Source organism: Dendropsophus ebraccatus, chromosome 3 (genome assembly GCF_027789765.1).
Source record: "Dendropsophus ebraccatus isolate aDenEbr1 chromosome 3, aDenEbr1.pat, whole genome shotgun sequence".
In the NCBI taxonomy this organism is placed as follows: Eukaryota; Metazoa; Chordata; class Amphibia; order Anura; family Hylidae; genus Dendropsophus; species Dendropsophus ebraccatus.
The window spans coordinates 40,617,446-40,634,976 of NC_091456.1; the positions used below are offsets into that span (position 1 = coordinate 40,617,446).

The 17,531-nt window shown below is 40.7% G+C and overlaps 1 protein-coding gene across 1 annotated transcript in view; it reads right to left on the reverse strand.

Annotated features, from left to right (window-relative positions):
• Positions 1 to 410: 410 nt before the first annotated feature.
• Positions 411 to 17,531, reverse strand: part of LOC138786455 (olfactory receptor 5F1-like) — a 38,195-nt gene continuing 21,074 nt past the window's right edge. The window contains exon 4 of the mRNA XM_069963443.1: positions 411 to 1,350. Coding sequence (XP_069819544.1) covers positions 411 to 1,350 — 940 coding nt within the window. The remainder of the gene's footprint in view (positions 1,351 to 17,531) is intronic.

Consider the following 17,531-nt stretch of genomic DNA (forward strand, 5'->3'; position numbering starts at 1 on the left):
TCAGGATTTGGTCCAGAAGTTGATTAAGAGCATGGAGAATTGCAGAGGTCCTGAAGAAGAAGGGTCAACACTGCAAATATTGACTTGCTGCATTAACTCATTCTAACTGTCAAGATAAGCTTTTGGTACTCATATGGTTGCAATTATATTTCTGTATGTGATAAAAACATCTGACAAACACACATAAAAACCAGAGGGCAGCAGATCATGTGAAAATATAATATTTGTGTCATTCTCAAAACTTTTGGCCATGACTGTAGGCATGCATTTGCCCTACAGCGACAATTGTAATGAATATAAAATGATATAGGAAAATATGGACTAGCATGGGTATATAAAAGTGGAGGAAACTCCTACAAATCTGCGCTCTCTTATGGCGTACCAGGGTCTCCCCCTCTATGACTAAATATTTATCCAAACCTTCTCTGTGATATAATTTTATTAATAGCATTCTGAAAGTCTGAATTTCTAAAGCTATAAATCATTGGGTTGATTAAAGGAGTAACAACACCATACATTACAGATAACACCCTTTTTTGTTCACTATAAGAATCAGAACCCGGAAGTAAGTATGTTAAAATAACAGTCCCGAAAAATATAGTTACCACCATTAGATGGGATCCACATGTGGAAAATGTCTTCTGCCTTCCTCTTTTACTGGAAATTCTTAGGACAACCCTCAAAATGTAAATATAGGAGAGAAGGGTTAACATGAAGCTGCCTACAATGACACTTCCCCCAACGAAAGTAGATACCAACTCATTCGGAAACGTATCTCTACAAGAAAGTTTCATTAGTGAAGGTATGTCACAAAAGAAGTGTCGGATTAAGTGGTCCTTGCAGTATGGTAAACTAGCTGTATATACAGTGTGTACAAGGGAATTTAAAAATCCTATAACCCAAGATAGACACAATAGTCGTACACATAAAGAAGGATTCATATATGTAAAATATAACAAAGGTTGACATATAGCAATGTATCTATCGTAAGCCATAACAGCGAGGAGGACACATTCAGAACTTCCAAGACCAATAAAGAAAAACATCTGAGTAAAGCAGCCCACAAAAGAAATGGATTTGCTCTCCTGAAGAAGGTTCCTCAGACTATTCGGTGTAATAGTTGAAGTGTAGAATATCTCTATAAAGGACAAATTAGCCAGGAAAAAACACATGGGCTTGTGCAGAGAAGACTCTTGGTGAATGATGACAATTATCATGAGGTTGCCAGTGATTGTCAAGCAATAAATGACAGAAAACATTACAAAAAGAACCTTCTGTGGTATTGTGGTTGGCTCCAGGCCTAGTAGAATAAACTCTTCTAAATGAGTTGCATTTTTTTCTGGCCAGAACCTAAAGGTTAATGAGAAAAGAAAGAAAAATAGAAAATATTTATGTCTAGTAATCTATATTTTTTTTTTATTAAATTCAGATGAATATACAGAATGGTATAGGTTAGATAGCAAAGGCATATATATAAAGTTTACCTTGTCACCATGCTGTAATTCATTATTACATGTACTGTATATTTTACAGTCCATGTGTTCAGGTTTCAACAAACCTAACTGCTGCAGAGATTACATATATGTTTATTACCCTGTGTGATCCCATAGGAATACTGGTCACATTAGGGAATTTATTATAATAATGATGTTTTGAAGCTCTACTCTGTGTATAAACCTATTAATTCTAAGAATACACAAGAGGGGGGGCCCATAAAAATCCAGCACTGCTTATCTTTGCCAGTCTCAGCTCTCCAAGTTAGCATCTGAAAACAGGTGCAAAGAGGCCCACAAACCATCGGTCAAGGATTTATGTTCATATCAAATTGAATAATCAAGCTGCTATCTTGTTAATAAACAAAAAAAAAGTTGCAACAATATTTAAAACGTCTCCACAGCATTTCAACCATATTTGCCAAATGTTAGTCATTTTATCATACGCAAGAATCGTATTTTCTGGCGTATAAGAAGACTTTTTAACCCCGAAAAATCTTTATAGAAGTCGAGGGTCATGGGGCGACCATATGCCAGGTGGGGGAGCTTCTCGGATGAAATGCTTGACTGCCAGGCGCCATTTCCCCAAAGCTGTCCCGGTAGCTGAGCGTCTCCCAGCTTCTCTGATGAGAGGTTCGGCTGCTGGGAGCGCTTCGGGGACCTCCATCGCAGACAGAGGCAGAACATTCCTTCGCAGAACGTGACAGGAGACACGTGGCCAAGACCGACATTACTGATAAAAACCTGTATCTCCTCATCCAGTCATACAGAGGTAGACCAAGCTCTACAAAGGTTCTGTACACCATATAAATTACAGTGCAGTTATATCAAGTGACTCACAGGGGACATCTTCTCTGATCAGAGTTCCATTTTCTTCTTCATCTGCCCTGGGCCATCATGAGAAATCCGAGCCACAAATCCACAGAATCTGTCAGACAAACATATTAGGCTTCTCACTCTGGCACCATCCTTATCACTTTACAAACTGCACATCTGTATTGGCCCTGTTACGCCCTCATTTAGTGGGTAGGCTTACTCTATATGATCCCCTTAAAGTATATGCCCCCTCTGTGTAGCCACCTTATAGATGGCCCCTTGTTCCATAGCCTTCCATATAGATGGCCCCATGGGCATCTCCTAGAGATCCCCCCTCTGTGTAGATGCCCCCCTCTGTGCATCCCCTATAGTATATGGCCCTCCTTTCTGAAGCTCCCCTTATAGATGGCCCCTCTGTGTAGTCCACTATAGTAGATGCCCCCTCTGTCCGTGCCCTAGTGTATATGCCCCCCATGTAGTCCCCCTTATAGATGGCCCCCATGTGTTGTCCCCTTATAGATGGCCCCCCTTTGTTGTCCACCTTATGGATGGCCCCCCTGTGTTGTCCCCCTTATAGATGGCCCCTTTATGTGGTACCCCTTATAGATGGTCCTCTGTGTTGTCCCCACTAAGTTGTCCCCCTTATAGATGCCCCCCAGTGTTGTCCCCCTTATAGATTGCCCCTTTATGTTGCCCCCCCCCCTTATAGATGGTCCCCCCGTGTTGTCCCCCTCATAGATGGCCCCCATATATTTCCCCCCTTATAGATGCCTCCTGTGTTTTCCCCCTTCCTCTTTTATTCTCACCACTTATTGTGATTGATTTGTGGTGTTAGGAGTAACTTTCATTATTAAACTTTACCGGGGCTACCGGTCCTCATTAGCATTATCATTCGCTGGCTGCTGTGCTGATCCACTCACCTACTCTTCATCGCTCCCACTGCTCCCAGCCTCCAGCACAGCTCCCCTATCAGCTGCTCCCTCTGTTCCCCTCTACTCCTGCTAGCCTGTAGCCCCCTGCGCCCTTCCCAAGCGGCACCCATCCTACTGTGCTGCTTAACTCCCCCACATCTCCATCACCCAGCAAGGGTAACAGTTTTATGCTAAACACATATAAATATGAAGTGGGAATGTGGGAATGCCGATAATCGCAGGCTTTCCTGCTTCATATGTATATGTGTTCTGCAGAGGCAGGGGATGTAGCCATTAAAGAAAATTACACCAAAAACCACAAATCAATCAGAATAAATGTTATTAAATAAGAAGTTATTTATTAGAACATTCAATTGCAAATTAGAAATAAATTATTTAATCTTTTTTTTTTCCAATTATTTGATTCTAATAAATAACTTCCTATTTTATTCTCACCACTTAAACATTTATTGTGATTGATTTGTGGTTTTAGGAGTAACTTGTGTGAACCCACAATATCTCACTTACTGTAGAGTGACTGAGAACCAAGTTCTCACACCCCTAAATTAGAAATTTATATATTATAGTGGGAATTTTTTTAACAATATATTTACTTAAAACAACATATTTTCATTTCAGTTTTGCTATTGTAAACGAAAAAATAGCAGGGTAAGAACGAAATTTTGCTGTTTTAATTAAATATAAACTGTTACAGGGAGCTGTATTTTAGCCGCATTAGCGATCTGTCAGGCTGAACTTCTACTGTAATTCATTTTAGCTGTTATACTGCCACGTACTGAACAACTGTTGAATTACAGTTAGATCACTTTTAAGACAATACCCTGACGCGTTAAAAGAAGAGTTTAACGCATCAGGGATCAAGTTGAAAGTGGCTACATCTGTATATATATGGGGGGATACTAATGAGGGGGCTATATATATATATGGAGGGGATGCCACTGAGGGGGCTATATATGGAGGGAATGCTACTGAGGGGGCTATACATGGAGGGGATGCTACTAAGGGGGCTATACATGGAGGGGATGCTACTGAGGGGGAAATATATATATATATTATATATATGGGATGCTACTGAGGGGGGTATACATATACTGTATATATATGGAGGGGATGCTTCTGAGGGGGCTATATATAATGATGGGATGCTACTGAGGGGGTATATATAATGATGGAATGCTACTGAAGGGGCTATATATGGAGGGGATGTTGCACAGAGGAAGCATGGTTACTGTGTGAAGCATACGTGGACTTTGTATGGAGATGAGGATGATGCTGGAGTGAGGAGTCTAAAATGTTTGTCTGGCAGATCCTGTGAGTCACGGCCGGGGAAGTCTTCATGATGGGCTGAGCCAGATGGAGAGGAAAAGGAAAAACGAACAACTTTGATTTAGCAAAACGTCACTCATGTAGAGAAGACGCCTCCTGTAAGTCCTTGTCATTATCAGCTGTAGTGTCACATAGACAGCAGCAGCCTTCTGTATGGTGGAGCTTAGTGAGGTGGGGGCAGGGCTAGAGGGAGCGTGGTTAGCAAGGGGCCCACAATTTCTGAACCGCCCAGGGCCCATGGTATTCTTAATCCGCCCCTGGTTTTGGGGGTCTTTGTTCTGTATTGTGTGGCTGTACTTCCTGGTTGAGCAGTTATACACGGTACTACAGGTTCCAGAGTGCAATGCTTTCCCTCGGCTGTTCATCACAATCCACCACCCTGCTCATTCCCCGTCCAAATCTGTAGCTGAACATCTAGGCTGTGTTCACACATTGCAGTTTCATTGTGTTACTGAATTAATTGCAGTACTTTATTATCTCATTGTGTTACTGAATTATTTACAGTACTTTATCATTTCATTGTGTTCCCACCCACACAGAACACTGTATTCTCTACCTGTAATGCCGATATTGGAATAAAGTTAAGAACTTTTTAAATTTAATGAAAAAAAAAAAATCTTTTCATCTCCATGCACGTATTATGATCAAGCATCTTTTATCTTTGAAGTTGAGCCCCACAATAAGGAGTTTACATACCTCCCAAGTGTCCCTCTTTTGAAGGGACAGTCCCTACTTTTGGCCTATGTCCCTCTGTCCCTCTTTGCCCCTTACATGTCCCTCTTTTTGACCTAGAAATGAGATTTGCATTAATAAACTTTGTATGTTGCTCTAGAAATGTCTATTTTTTTACTGTATAATAGACCCAAACTTGCATATTATTCCATCATGTGCTGCAAGTTGGATGATAAACATTGTTATATATTCAGATGAATCATGTGACATTATGGCTGCTGTCACACATCATTTCACACATGCAGACACATTGATTTATATGGCCCCATACACACATCTGTAGGTGTTACAGATCCTGTAGATTCTGTATGTGTGAATGCATCCTTGAATTAAAAAGTATAGAAATGTCTGTAAAATTTTTCTACACTGAACAGCAAGTGTCCCACTGTGGCCGTTCTAAAAGTTGGGAGGAATGTTGTTTAGCCAATATTATCTTACATGGGATATACTGTTTATGCCTCGTTTTTTGTCCAGGTGGGATTGGCAGTGCCGGCTCTGATCCTCTGTGACATTTAGCATAATTTAATTGTGTTACTGCATCATTTTTGTGAAGACGCCGCAAAACATGTGTGAACACAGCCCTAATTTCACAGCAGACTTTTGCATAGTCAGTGAACTTGTAGCAACTGCTTCTGTCACTCCTTGCCTGCTCAGATTTGGACTAGAGGCGGGGGATCACTCAGGGGATTGGGGGATCCAGCCAAGCCTCCTTTGACATCACGCCCTGCCCCCTGTCTGCATCATCAGCCTGCACTCAGCAAACACACACAATGTGAGACAGAGGCATGTAATCTTTGTCTCCTAAGGGGGGATAGCAGAAGGAGCAGGAGACAATATGGATTGGCACAGAGGCCATTTTTCTTCACTTCCTGGATGTCAATCAGCTACCAGTGTGGCAGAACCGTACAGATATGGTAATACATTATATACACACATCTATATAACTTTTAATGTACTTTTTATTTAAAAAAAAACAGTTCTCCTTATGTGGAGTTCCCCTTTAAACACCCCCAAGAGATGAATGCATGGGTCGTGTCTTGCATTTTGTTGAAGCATAAAGCCTAAGTTTATATGTATGCATGTCTTGGAAAAAGCCAGAGGCTTAGATTCAGCAAGGGTTTTCAACACATATTTTCCGCCATTTTATTTTTTTTTTTTTAAAGAAAATACAGTACAGTGGGAAAATCTTCTCTACTTGAAGCTTGGATGAAAAAAACAGGTGTCTGTTCTACAGCCTTCGAAAACTAAGACATTGCCCCTAATGGGGCTGCCGTTTTACAATGTCTACTGCTATTATGGGAGAAAGACTCATTTTATGTTGATCCACTGGCATCCAATGATGCCAATGGAGAACATTTGATTTGACACCCCTGATCCACCAATGTCCACTACTCTTCTGGGAGAAAGCGTCATTTGTTGCCGCTAATTTAGCAACGTTTACTGCTGTCTTAGGACAAAATTTGTTGGTCTGCAATAGTCCCAATATTCACAAATTCGCAAAACAGATGAACTGGCCTGCCACATCTTGTCTCAGAACCCAGAGACCGGAGCAGCAGAGTATGGGAGCTAGGGAGGTAAGTAAATGTTTTTTTTTAATGTCCCATTGGGAAGTTTCTGTAATCTCGCTCTGCCTGACTGGACATTTCCTTTAAGTATTTCCCCAAGCTTTGCATCAGTCATAAGCATATAAAAATGCATAGTTACAATATTCCTGATTAGGTTAAATTGGGGACTAAAGGGGGAAGAAGTGAGCATTTAAGTCACCCACAGCCTCTGTACCTACTTACTTTCCTGTCTTGTGCTAGGTCGCAAGCAACAACTGGGCGACAAACCTTACACTGGATAAGTGCACAGAAAAGACACACAAGATAAAAAACACACACAAGACAAACAACAATCGGGGAAACTACGCGGTTCGAAGCAAGAGGGCAGTGGGGTAGAAAATCATAAGACAAAAGAATCAGAAGTGCAAGCAAAGATCAGAGAAAACCAGAGGTGTGATAAACAGTAGGAATGCTACTAAGCCACAGAATGACAATCACAGGCATCACTGATTCTTAGCTTTAGATTTAAATGGATGCCCGGACGTTACCCCCACAACTGGTTGCAAGTCTTTATATGGGATATATATGGGATACAGAAAACCCCTATAATATATGAAGACACAGAAGGGCTGAATATTATATGTGATCACAAAGAGGCCTAATTATTAGTTGTAGGACATAAAGGGGCCCAACTACTATATGGGGGCACAGGGGGAAGTGTACTACATGGAGGCAAAGTGGGGCCTAACTACTATATGGATATACAGAGGGCCTAACTACAACATGGTTGCAAAGAGAGGGCCTAAATACTATATGGGGACACAGAGGGTCTTTACTACTATATGGAGACAGAAGGGCCTAATTACTATATTAGGAGACAGATATGCCTATTACATGGGAACACAGTTTGGTCTAGCTTGTATATGGAGACAGATGGACATAACTACTATATGGGGCACAGAGGGGCCTACTATATTTATGCTTTTCTATTATATGGATACAGATACAGATATACTGAATAAGTGAAACACAGAACAAGACAGACATACAAATACAATAAAGGGGAGTAAACAAGCTAAGTCAGAACCAAACGGCAACGCAGTACAAAATAAGAGATCAAACACATAGTCTTAATGTTATGCGGAGAGCCGCATAGAGCGGAGATGCCGTATACATAACATTGAGACAGTGAGGCAGGTGGAATTCCAAGCAGAGTCCATGGCGGGGATTCCACTCAGAATTTCTCTCTCTTTTTCTCAGAGTGAATGTACCCTTATGGATCAATCCCCTTACTTGTGTGTTTTTTGCCCCCCCCCCCCCCCCCCCAGTATTTATAGAGTGTGCACCTCTTTTGTGACACTTAATCTCTAATGTAATGTAATGTTTTTTTCTTAACCCTTTAAGGACATGGCCCATTTTCGTTTTTACGTTTTCGGTTTTTCCTCCTTGTGTTTAAAAGGTCATAGCACTTGCATTTTTCCACCTAGAAACCCACATGACCCCTTATTTCTTGCGTCACTAATTGTACTTTGCAATTACAGGCTGAATTTTTGCATAAAGTACACTGCGAAACCAGAAAAAAATTCAAAGTGTGGTGAAATTGAAAAAAAAAACGCATTTCTTTTATTTGGGGGAAATGTGTTTTTACGCCATTCGCCCTGGGGTAAAACTGACTTGTTATGCATGTTCCTCAAGTCGTTACGATTAAAACGATATGTAACATGTATAACTTATATTGTATCTGATGGCCTGTAAAAAATTCAAACCGTTGTTAACCAATATACATTCCTTAAAATCGCTCCATTCCCAGGCTTATAGCGCTTTTATCCTTTGGTCTATGGGGCTGTGCGAGGTGTCATTTTTTGCGCCATGATGTGATCTTTCTATCGGTACCTTGATTGCGCATATACGACTTTTTGATCGCTTTTTATTACATTTTTTCTGGATTTGATGCGACCAAAAATGCGCAATTTTGCACTTTGGGATTTTTTTGCGCTGACGCCGTTTACCGTACGAGATCAGGAATGTGATTAATTAATAGTTCGGGCGATTATGCACGCGGCGATACCAAACATGTTTATTTATTTATTTATTTGTTTACTTTTATTTAAAACCTGGGGAAAGGGGGGTGATTCAGACTTTTATTAGGGGAGGGGGATTTTTACTATTAACAACACGTTTTTTTTTTTTTTACACATATACTAGAAGCCCCCCTGGGGGACTTCTAGTATATACACTTTGATCTCTCATAGAGATCTCTGCAGCATAGATATGCTGCAGAGATCCATGAGATCGGCACTCGTTTGCTTTCGGCTGCTGCAGCCGGAAACAAACGAGTGCCGAGCCGAGGACGGCGCCATCTTGGACGCGTCCCCGGCCGGCATCAGTAACGGAGATCGCTCCTCCGGGACAAGGTCCCGGAGGAGCGATCTCCCCCACTAGACACCAGGGAAACGTTGCCTCCGGTAATCGGAGGCAGCTGTCAACTTTGACAGCTGCCTCCGATTAGCTAATTAGCGGGCACGGCGATCGGACCGTGCCCGCTAATAGCGGCGGTCCCGGGCTACACGCGGCACCCGGGATCGCGGCACTTCAAAGCGGGGCCGCCGCGCGGCCCCGCTTTGAAGTGCTAATGAGGACATAGGACGTACCGGTACGTCCTATGTCCTTAAGAGGTTAAAGGGGGCAAGACGAGTACAATTATGTAAGAGTTGATTTACAATACAACACATTTTTGGCACAAAAAAAAAAACAAACGGAGGTGTTAAAAAAAGAAAAAAAGTCCACATTCAAATTCACGATTCTCAGCTACAGTATGTGTGCCACAATAGCAAATAACAAAGGACCAAGGGCAAACAACCAAATATGTGTAAATCTGGGCCTTTATCTGAAAACAGCTAAATATACACCAGCCACACAGTTTTAAGAGCAGAGTAGTGGTCAGTAAACTAGACAACAAGCTGTCAACAATAGGAGAAAAAGAGCCAGAAATTGAGAGTCTAAGTTGTGAGAAGACCGACAATTTTAAAAAATTGTCATCTGGAAGGGACAGGGAAGAACATAATAAATAATCACTAATTACCTCTCCCTGTGCACCCCAAAGCACTACGTCACAGGCAGTAGGACCCCTGCCAGAAGGCATTTTCCCCCCAAGTTCTGATGTCGTCACGTGGAAAATTCCTGACCCAGTTGATGTATTGCCTCATCAGCCAATCAGTAACTACAGCGGTGTGGCCAGTCCATTAACCGGAAGCAACATACCAGTGCTGCAGAGGCATTGGGAGAGGTAAGTGGTAATTGTTTATTATCTACCCCCCTGCCCCTGCCGGCTGACAAATTTAAAAAAATCACCAGACTTTTCCTTTAACTATGTTATTTGAGATTGGAATATCGCTATAATCGCAAGGAGGGCTACAGATAACAAATTTAGCAAAGTCACCATACAGCTCTCATGTCATGGTAACCACAATATCATTATAAGGTTATATAATTTAAATAATATCAGATAAGTATACTTAAAGGGGCATAAAATGAAAGGAATTCTGATTGTTTTAATATATGTGCAATCTATTTGTCTTTCTACCATCTCTACTGCTATTCAAAATAAGATTTTTTTTTCAAAGATGTTTTATTAGTGGCATTTTTAAAGTATGGAACATACATAGTTCAAAATAAGATTACACTACGAAGTATTACTTGATGATTGGCTTTTGTTTTGTATGGTTCTGATTTGAGTGATTTGTGTTGATAGAACTATACCTTTAGCATGTTTCTACTGTAGTTCTGTATCTAAAGAGTCTGTCTCTTTTTTAAAAGTTATGCCGACATGAGGATTAGTTGACTGCCTTGTTTACTACTTATTAGTTGTTATAAACATGTGTAGCTTTATCTAACCTCTATTTCTCCTACAAAGACAATTGAAAAGAAAAGGTACCATTGCATGCTAGCCAATTGAATGAGCAGCTATCCATGTAAAATATGGACATGCTGGGCTTACAAGAGTGGAGGAAACTCTTACAGAGCTCCTCTCTGTAATTTCAAACCAGGGTCTATAACATAATCAAAAAATCTGTATTCACCGCATCAAAAAAATATATATGCTATGAGATAATTCACATGCAAACCTGTTCTTGTCATGTTCCACTGGTATCTTGCTAGGTCAGCATCAGCAATCCAAAACAAAGAAAGTCCATGTGAGGCACTCCGTCCCATTAAAATCTTAAACTTTTATTGAATGCACACAAGTATAAAAATCCACATAAATGTGTATAAGGCAACGCGTTTCGACGCAACCATCTTTGTCACAGCATAACACTTACTGAATTAAAAACACTCATATATATAGAGAGAAAAGAAATGAACAATAGGAGCTAGCACTTACCCCCACCTCCGTCGACATCCAGGTGAATACTATGCGCATGCGTCAGAATTAGACAAGGCTTTAAGCACCTGATATCATGACACCGCTCCAAGAGAGTGGGAGTAGCCGCCATGCTCCTTCTGGATACAATGTGAACATGGGCCAACAATAAAAACCATAATGATATTTAATAAATATACAATAGGTCAGTCCTGTAGTTCAATCCTTTTGAAAACCGGGTATCCAGATTTAATATCCAGTATGCTTCACGATTAAACAATTTTTGGGACGAACTGCCTCCTCTGTAATTTCTGTATACTTTTTCTATGGCAAAGAAAAAGAAATACCGCAAATCACCATCATGTGTCATGATAAAATGCTTAGCTGCTCCTGACACGTTTTCCCCTTTCCTGTTAATATCATAAATATGCTCCGCTATCCTGGTCTTAAGTTGAGAATCCCATAACCCCGGTGTTTCACGGACTGCCGAAAGTCCACAAATCTGTTTTTCCACCACCATTAGGACCAGTCATCTCCAGCATGGTTTCACTGTCTGAGAAATTAAGTATTTGGATTGACAGCCTACTACAGCCTTTAGTCAAGAACTGTGTAGGCCATCTTAAGGACAGCAAAGAGGTACTCAAATCCATGCATGGTTTGGAATGGAGAGAATCCTACAAATGGTTTTCTTGTGATGTGGTGGGACTGTATTCCTGTATCCCACATGATTTGGCCCTAGTTGCTTTAGAAGTAAGACAGGCTTATATTCTAATGAAATCAATACGTTTATTCTTTTGGCTGTTTATTTTCTGCTAAAGAATAATTATTTTTTGTTTGGGAATTAATTTTTTTTTCAGGTGGTTGGAGCCCCGAAGGGCTCTTGTTTCTCGCCCACCCTTGCCAACCTATACATGGCATGGTGGGAAGAGAGATTTTTGTTTTCTGACGTTAATCCATTCAAGTCTTGTATTATTTGGTATGGGCGGTACATTGATGACCTCTTGTTCATCTGGGGTCACGATGTACCGCCCCTAGGGTCTTTTGTTGAATACATTAACAGTAATAATTGCAATATTAGGTTCACTAGTACGGATTTGGTTGATACCATAGATTTTTGGATTTAACCCTTAAAGGTGATGCATTAAATAACACTATTATCACCTCCCTTTACAGGAAGCCAATCACATGTAATAACATCCTGGATGCACAAAGTTGTCACCCCAAACACACCATTTCAGCAATTCCCAAGGGAGAAAATCTTAGGACTTCTAAGAGAGCCTGAAGACTACAAAAAAAGAGGTAGAGGAGATAGACACTAGACTGGTAGAGAGACATTATGCCCCCTGGATGTTACAAAGGGCTAAAACCCTCACACAATCAAGAGATCGTAATTTGCTGCTCTTTTCTCCTAACACAAATAGAGCGGAGACTAACAGAGGTAATAATATAGGAAATTAAACAAATCTTTAACAAACATCTTCCCATTTTACATGATAAACTGAGTAAATTGCTAGAAGAAGGCTGTGGTGTAGTAGCTAGAAGGGGCAAGACAATCGGTAATGTCATTTCTTCCAGGGTCCCGAGTCAGAAATCTATTACAAATAAGACGTGGTTATCCCAAAAGGGATTTTTTTCAGTGTGGGGGGCCCGTTGTAATGTCTGTAAGTATGCTAAAAAAGCCTCCAAGGTAATCACTTCAGACAGTAGAAGAATCTTCGACATTTCTTGTTTCATGAATTGCAATAGCGATCACGTCGTATATGGTATTGCCTGCTCCCGTTGCAACAAACTGTATGTGGGATGTACAGCTAGAAGATCTAAGACCAGGATAGCGGAGCATATTTATGATATTAACGAGAGTGAAACAGCCTGTCACCTCACCTCCGTGGTGTCTGTCGCCGCACAGTCTGCACCTTGTCCGAATTTTACCACGATGCACGAATAAAGATAAAGAGTTTTTAAATCAGTGAGTGCAGTTCCATCTTCCTGCTCTGTTCTCTCTCATTATGTGGATTTTTATACTTGTGTGTATTCAATAAAGGTATAAGATTTTAATGGGATGGAGTGCGTCACATGGACTTTCTTTGTTTTGGATTGTCTATAACATAATATTCATCTAAACCTTCTTTGTGATATTTTATTAATAGCATTCTGAAAGTCCGCATTTCGGAAGCTATAAATTATTGGGTTGATCAAAGGAGTAATAACACCGTACATTACAGATAACACCCTTTTCTGTTCACTATAAGAGTCAGAACCTGGAAGTAAGTATGTTAAAATAATAGTCCCGAAAAATATAGTTACCACCACTAGATGGGATCCACATGTGGAAAATGTCTTCTGCCTTCCTTTTTTACTGGGAATTCTTAGCACAACCCTCAAAATGTAAATATAGGAGAGAAGGGTTAACGTGAAGCTGCCTACAATGACACTTCCCCCAACAAAAGTAGATAACAACTCATTCGGAAACGTATCTCTACAAGAAAGTTTCAACAGGGCTGGTATGTCACAAAAGAAGTGTCGGATTAAGTGGTCCTTGCAGTATGGTAAACTAGCTGTATATACAGTGTGTACAAGGGAATTTAAAAATCCCAAACTCCAAGATAGACACAATAGTCGTACACATAAAGAAGGATTCATATATGTAAAATATAACAAAGGTTGACATATAGCAATGTATCTATCATAAGCCATAACAGCGAGGAGGACACATTCAGAACTTCCAAGACCAACAGAGAAAAAAATTTGTATAAAGCAGCCCATAAAAGAAATGGATTTGCTCTCCTGAAAAAGGTTCATCAGACTATTCGGTGTAATAGTTGAAGTGTAGAAAACCTCCATAAAGGATAAGTTAGCCAAGAAAAAGTACATGGGCTTATTCAGAGAAGACTCTTGGTGAATGATGACAATTATCATGAGGTTGCCAGTGATTGTCAAGCAATAAATGACAGAAAACATCACAAAAAGAACCTTCTGTAATAATGGGGTTGTCACCAGGCCTAGTAGAATAAATTCTTGTAAATGAGTTGTATTTTTTTCTGTCCGGGTCCTGAAAGTTAATGGGAAAAGAAAAAAAAGAAAGAAAATATTTATGTATAGTAATCTAGATTTTCTTCAAACTACAGATGAATATACAAAATAATATACTGTAGGATAAATAGCATACTGACAGACGTAAAGTTTACCTTGTTACCATATTGTAATTCATTATTACATATATATTTACAGTCCATGTGTTTAGGTTTGAATGAACTTAACTGATATAGAAATTATATGTATCTATTATATTACCTTTTTTGAGTCCAAAGGGAATATTGGTTGAATTAAGGGAATTCATTATAATAATAAGCTTGTGAAGCTCGACTCTGTGTATAAACCTATTTCTAAGAATACACAAGAGGATTACAATAAAAAAAAACAGCACTGCTTATCTTTGTAAGTCTCAGCTCTCCAATTTAGCATCTGATTAAAGGTGCACTAAGAGGTCCGCAAACCATCGCTCAAGGCTCCCATCTTGTTAATAAGAAAGAATGCAAGAATATTTAAAAAGTCTCCATCGCATTTCAAGCATATGTGCCAGTTGTAGTCATTTTATCATAGACAAATATCACACATATTTTAAAACCAAGCTGACCAGTAGCAACATTTGTTAGGGGACTGGGCGATTACATACAGCAGACAACATTGTATACATCAAAGAAAAGAAATGTCATGGCAGCCTTTGGCCTCTGAGCACAAGATGCTACTCTCTCCCTTAGTGCTCCTGCACACGAGTGATGAGGAGAGAAGGGGGTATGTAAACTACCCGGGAAGGAGATGCCTAATGGGGGATGTTATCTATTGGGGTGGGGGTTGGAGCACAGGTTAACTAACAATGCCTAATTTTTGGGCACAGTCTACTGGAGAGGGTGATAAGTACCAGGGAAGCTACCTGGGGGATGCCTACATGGGGAATACTGCATATCAGGGGGATTACCTACAAGAGGGATGACTATCTACAAGGGATACTACCTACTAGAGGGTACCTGCACAGAGAGGTCTAAATGCACAAAGTGTGTGTGGGGGTAACTACTATATATGTCACAGAGTGGCCTAACTACTATATAGATACAAAGGGGCCTAAGTACTATATGGGGGCATAGAGGGAGCCAAACTACTATATAAGGGCACAGTAGAAACCTAACTACTATATGAGGGCACAAAGAGTGCAGGGGAGGAGATGCCAAATGGAGGATGCTCTCTGCTGGGTTAGGGGTGGAAGCACTGGCTAACTTACAGTGCTTAATTTGGGGACACAGTCTTCTGGGGGGGGGGGGGTTAACTAGCAAAGGATTACCAGGGGAATGCTTAAAGGGGGGCTACCAGGGCGATGCCTACATAGGGAAAATTGCATACTGGTGGGATTACCTACAGGGGAAGGCCTACATGGGGGATAATACCTATTGGGATGGGATTACCTACAAGAGGGATGCCTACCTACCAGGGATACTACCTTTTGGCGGGGAGGGTACTTGCACAGAGACACCTAAATGCTATATAAATGCACAGAGGGGGCCTAACTACTATATCGTGGACACAGAATGGTCTATCTACTATATGGATACAGGGGGACCTAACTGCTATATGTGGGCAAAAAGGGATATGCAAAACAGGGGTCCGTGGAGCCTCAGTTACGAGTCTCAAAACACGGGAATAGCCAGATATCCCTCTCTCCAGAGAAGGAAGCCCATTGCCAAGGGGTGCCTCCTAGTGGGGAGAGCACCAAACCACCCTGATACGTAGTCCCTCAGGTCCTCACTCTGTTGCGAGCTTTGGGACCTAAATAGGGAAACAACAGGGTGGCCCCTGTAAGTCAAAGTCTAACTCTGTGGCGAGTATAACGACATAAGACAAGGGTTACCAAGGATAGGCATCCATCCACAGACTGCAGTTTCGGGGTATTTGCCCCTCGTCAGTGTGAAGCAGGAATTTCTCACTGTTCTCCTTGAGTTCAGTGATTGTTGTGTTTTGTTGGGCAAAAAGGGAACCAGATTACTATGTGAGGAAACAGAGAGTGCTTAAAATATATGGAGGCACAAAGGGGCCGAAATACTATAAGTGAGCACAAAAAGGCCTGATTATTATATGGAAGATACAATAGGGTCTAAATACTACATTGGGGGAACAGGGAAATCTGTACTATATAAAGATAAAGTGGGGCCTAACTAATAAATGGATAAACAGGGGGCTTAATAACTATATGGATGCAAAAATTACAATATGGGGAGACAGAGGAGAATAATTACTACATGAAAGCACAGATTGGTCTAATTTCTATATAGAGCCAGAGGAGCCTAACTACTATATGGGCACACAGAGGAGCCTAACTACTATATGGATGCTCTGACAGTTCTTAACTAATATACAAATGGACAGAGAAGGCCTAATTACTATATTGGGGCACAGAGGGGCTGACTACTATATGCAGGCACAGTGGGGGCCTATCATCTATATGAAGCCACCTAGTGCTTATCTACTATATGAGGGTACAGATGGGGGGGGCCTTTCTATTTTTTTAAGGCATAGAGAGGGTCTTAGTAATATCTGAGAGCCCAAATTGAGCCCAAATACTACATAGCCACAACAAATAGAGGTCCCATGGTCATCGCGAAAGCTATTTATACCAATAGCCTATGAAGACCAAACTAACTTTAAAACCTAACTTTTATTTATTTAATACATAAAGTGCACATTTAGATAAGATTTAAAGTTAGGATTAGGACTAGATTTTGTAAAATAAAATCTAGTCCTAATTTTAATCAAATTTTATTTAAAATCTGTACTTTATTAAATACATAAAAGGAAAGTCTTATGAAAATTAAAACTGGACCTGGGAGTGGCGCTACAGGGAATGAGGATAGGTAAGTATACTTTGTTTATTTTTTTTCCCTGCACCTCCTGCCTTTTTGTTTGTTTGTTTTATTTCATGGGACTTTTCCTTTAAGTTTTATTTTTTAGTGATCTTTATAGTCTGAGTGCTGGTCTAGATTTATGATGCCCTGTCTTCGCTAGTGAAAAGCTAAGCAGGCAGGTCCTGCTCCAACATGTCACCAGCAGAGGGGTAGGGTAGGTATGACTTTTGTTTCTTCTTTTACAGCAGTCCCAGCCTTATATAAAAAAAAAAAATCATAGAATATCCCTTTAAAGGGATTGTCTGTCTGGGACCCCTTTTTTGGCAATGCCCAAGGAGGGGGTGAGTGAAAATAATTACATGCACTTATTTCTCTGGCTCCAGTGCTGCTGCCCACATTCCGCCGCTCTGGTCCCCATGTGTGCGGCAGCTTCTGGC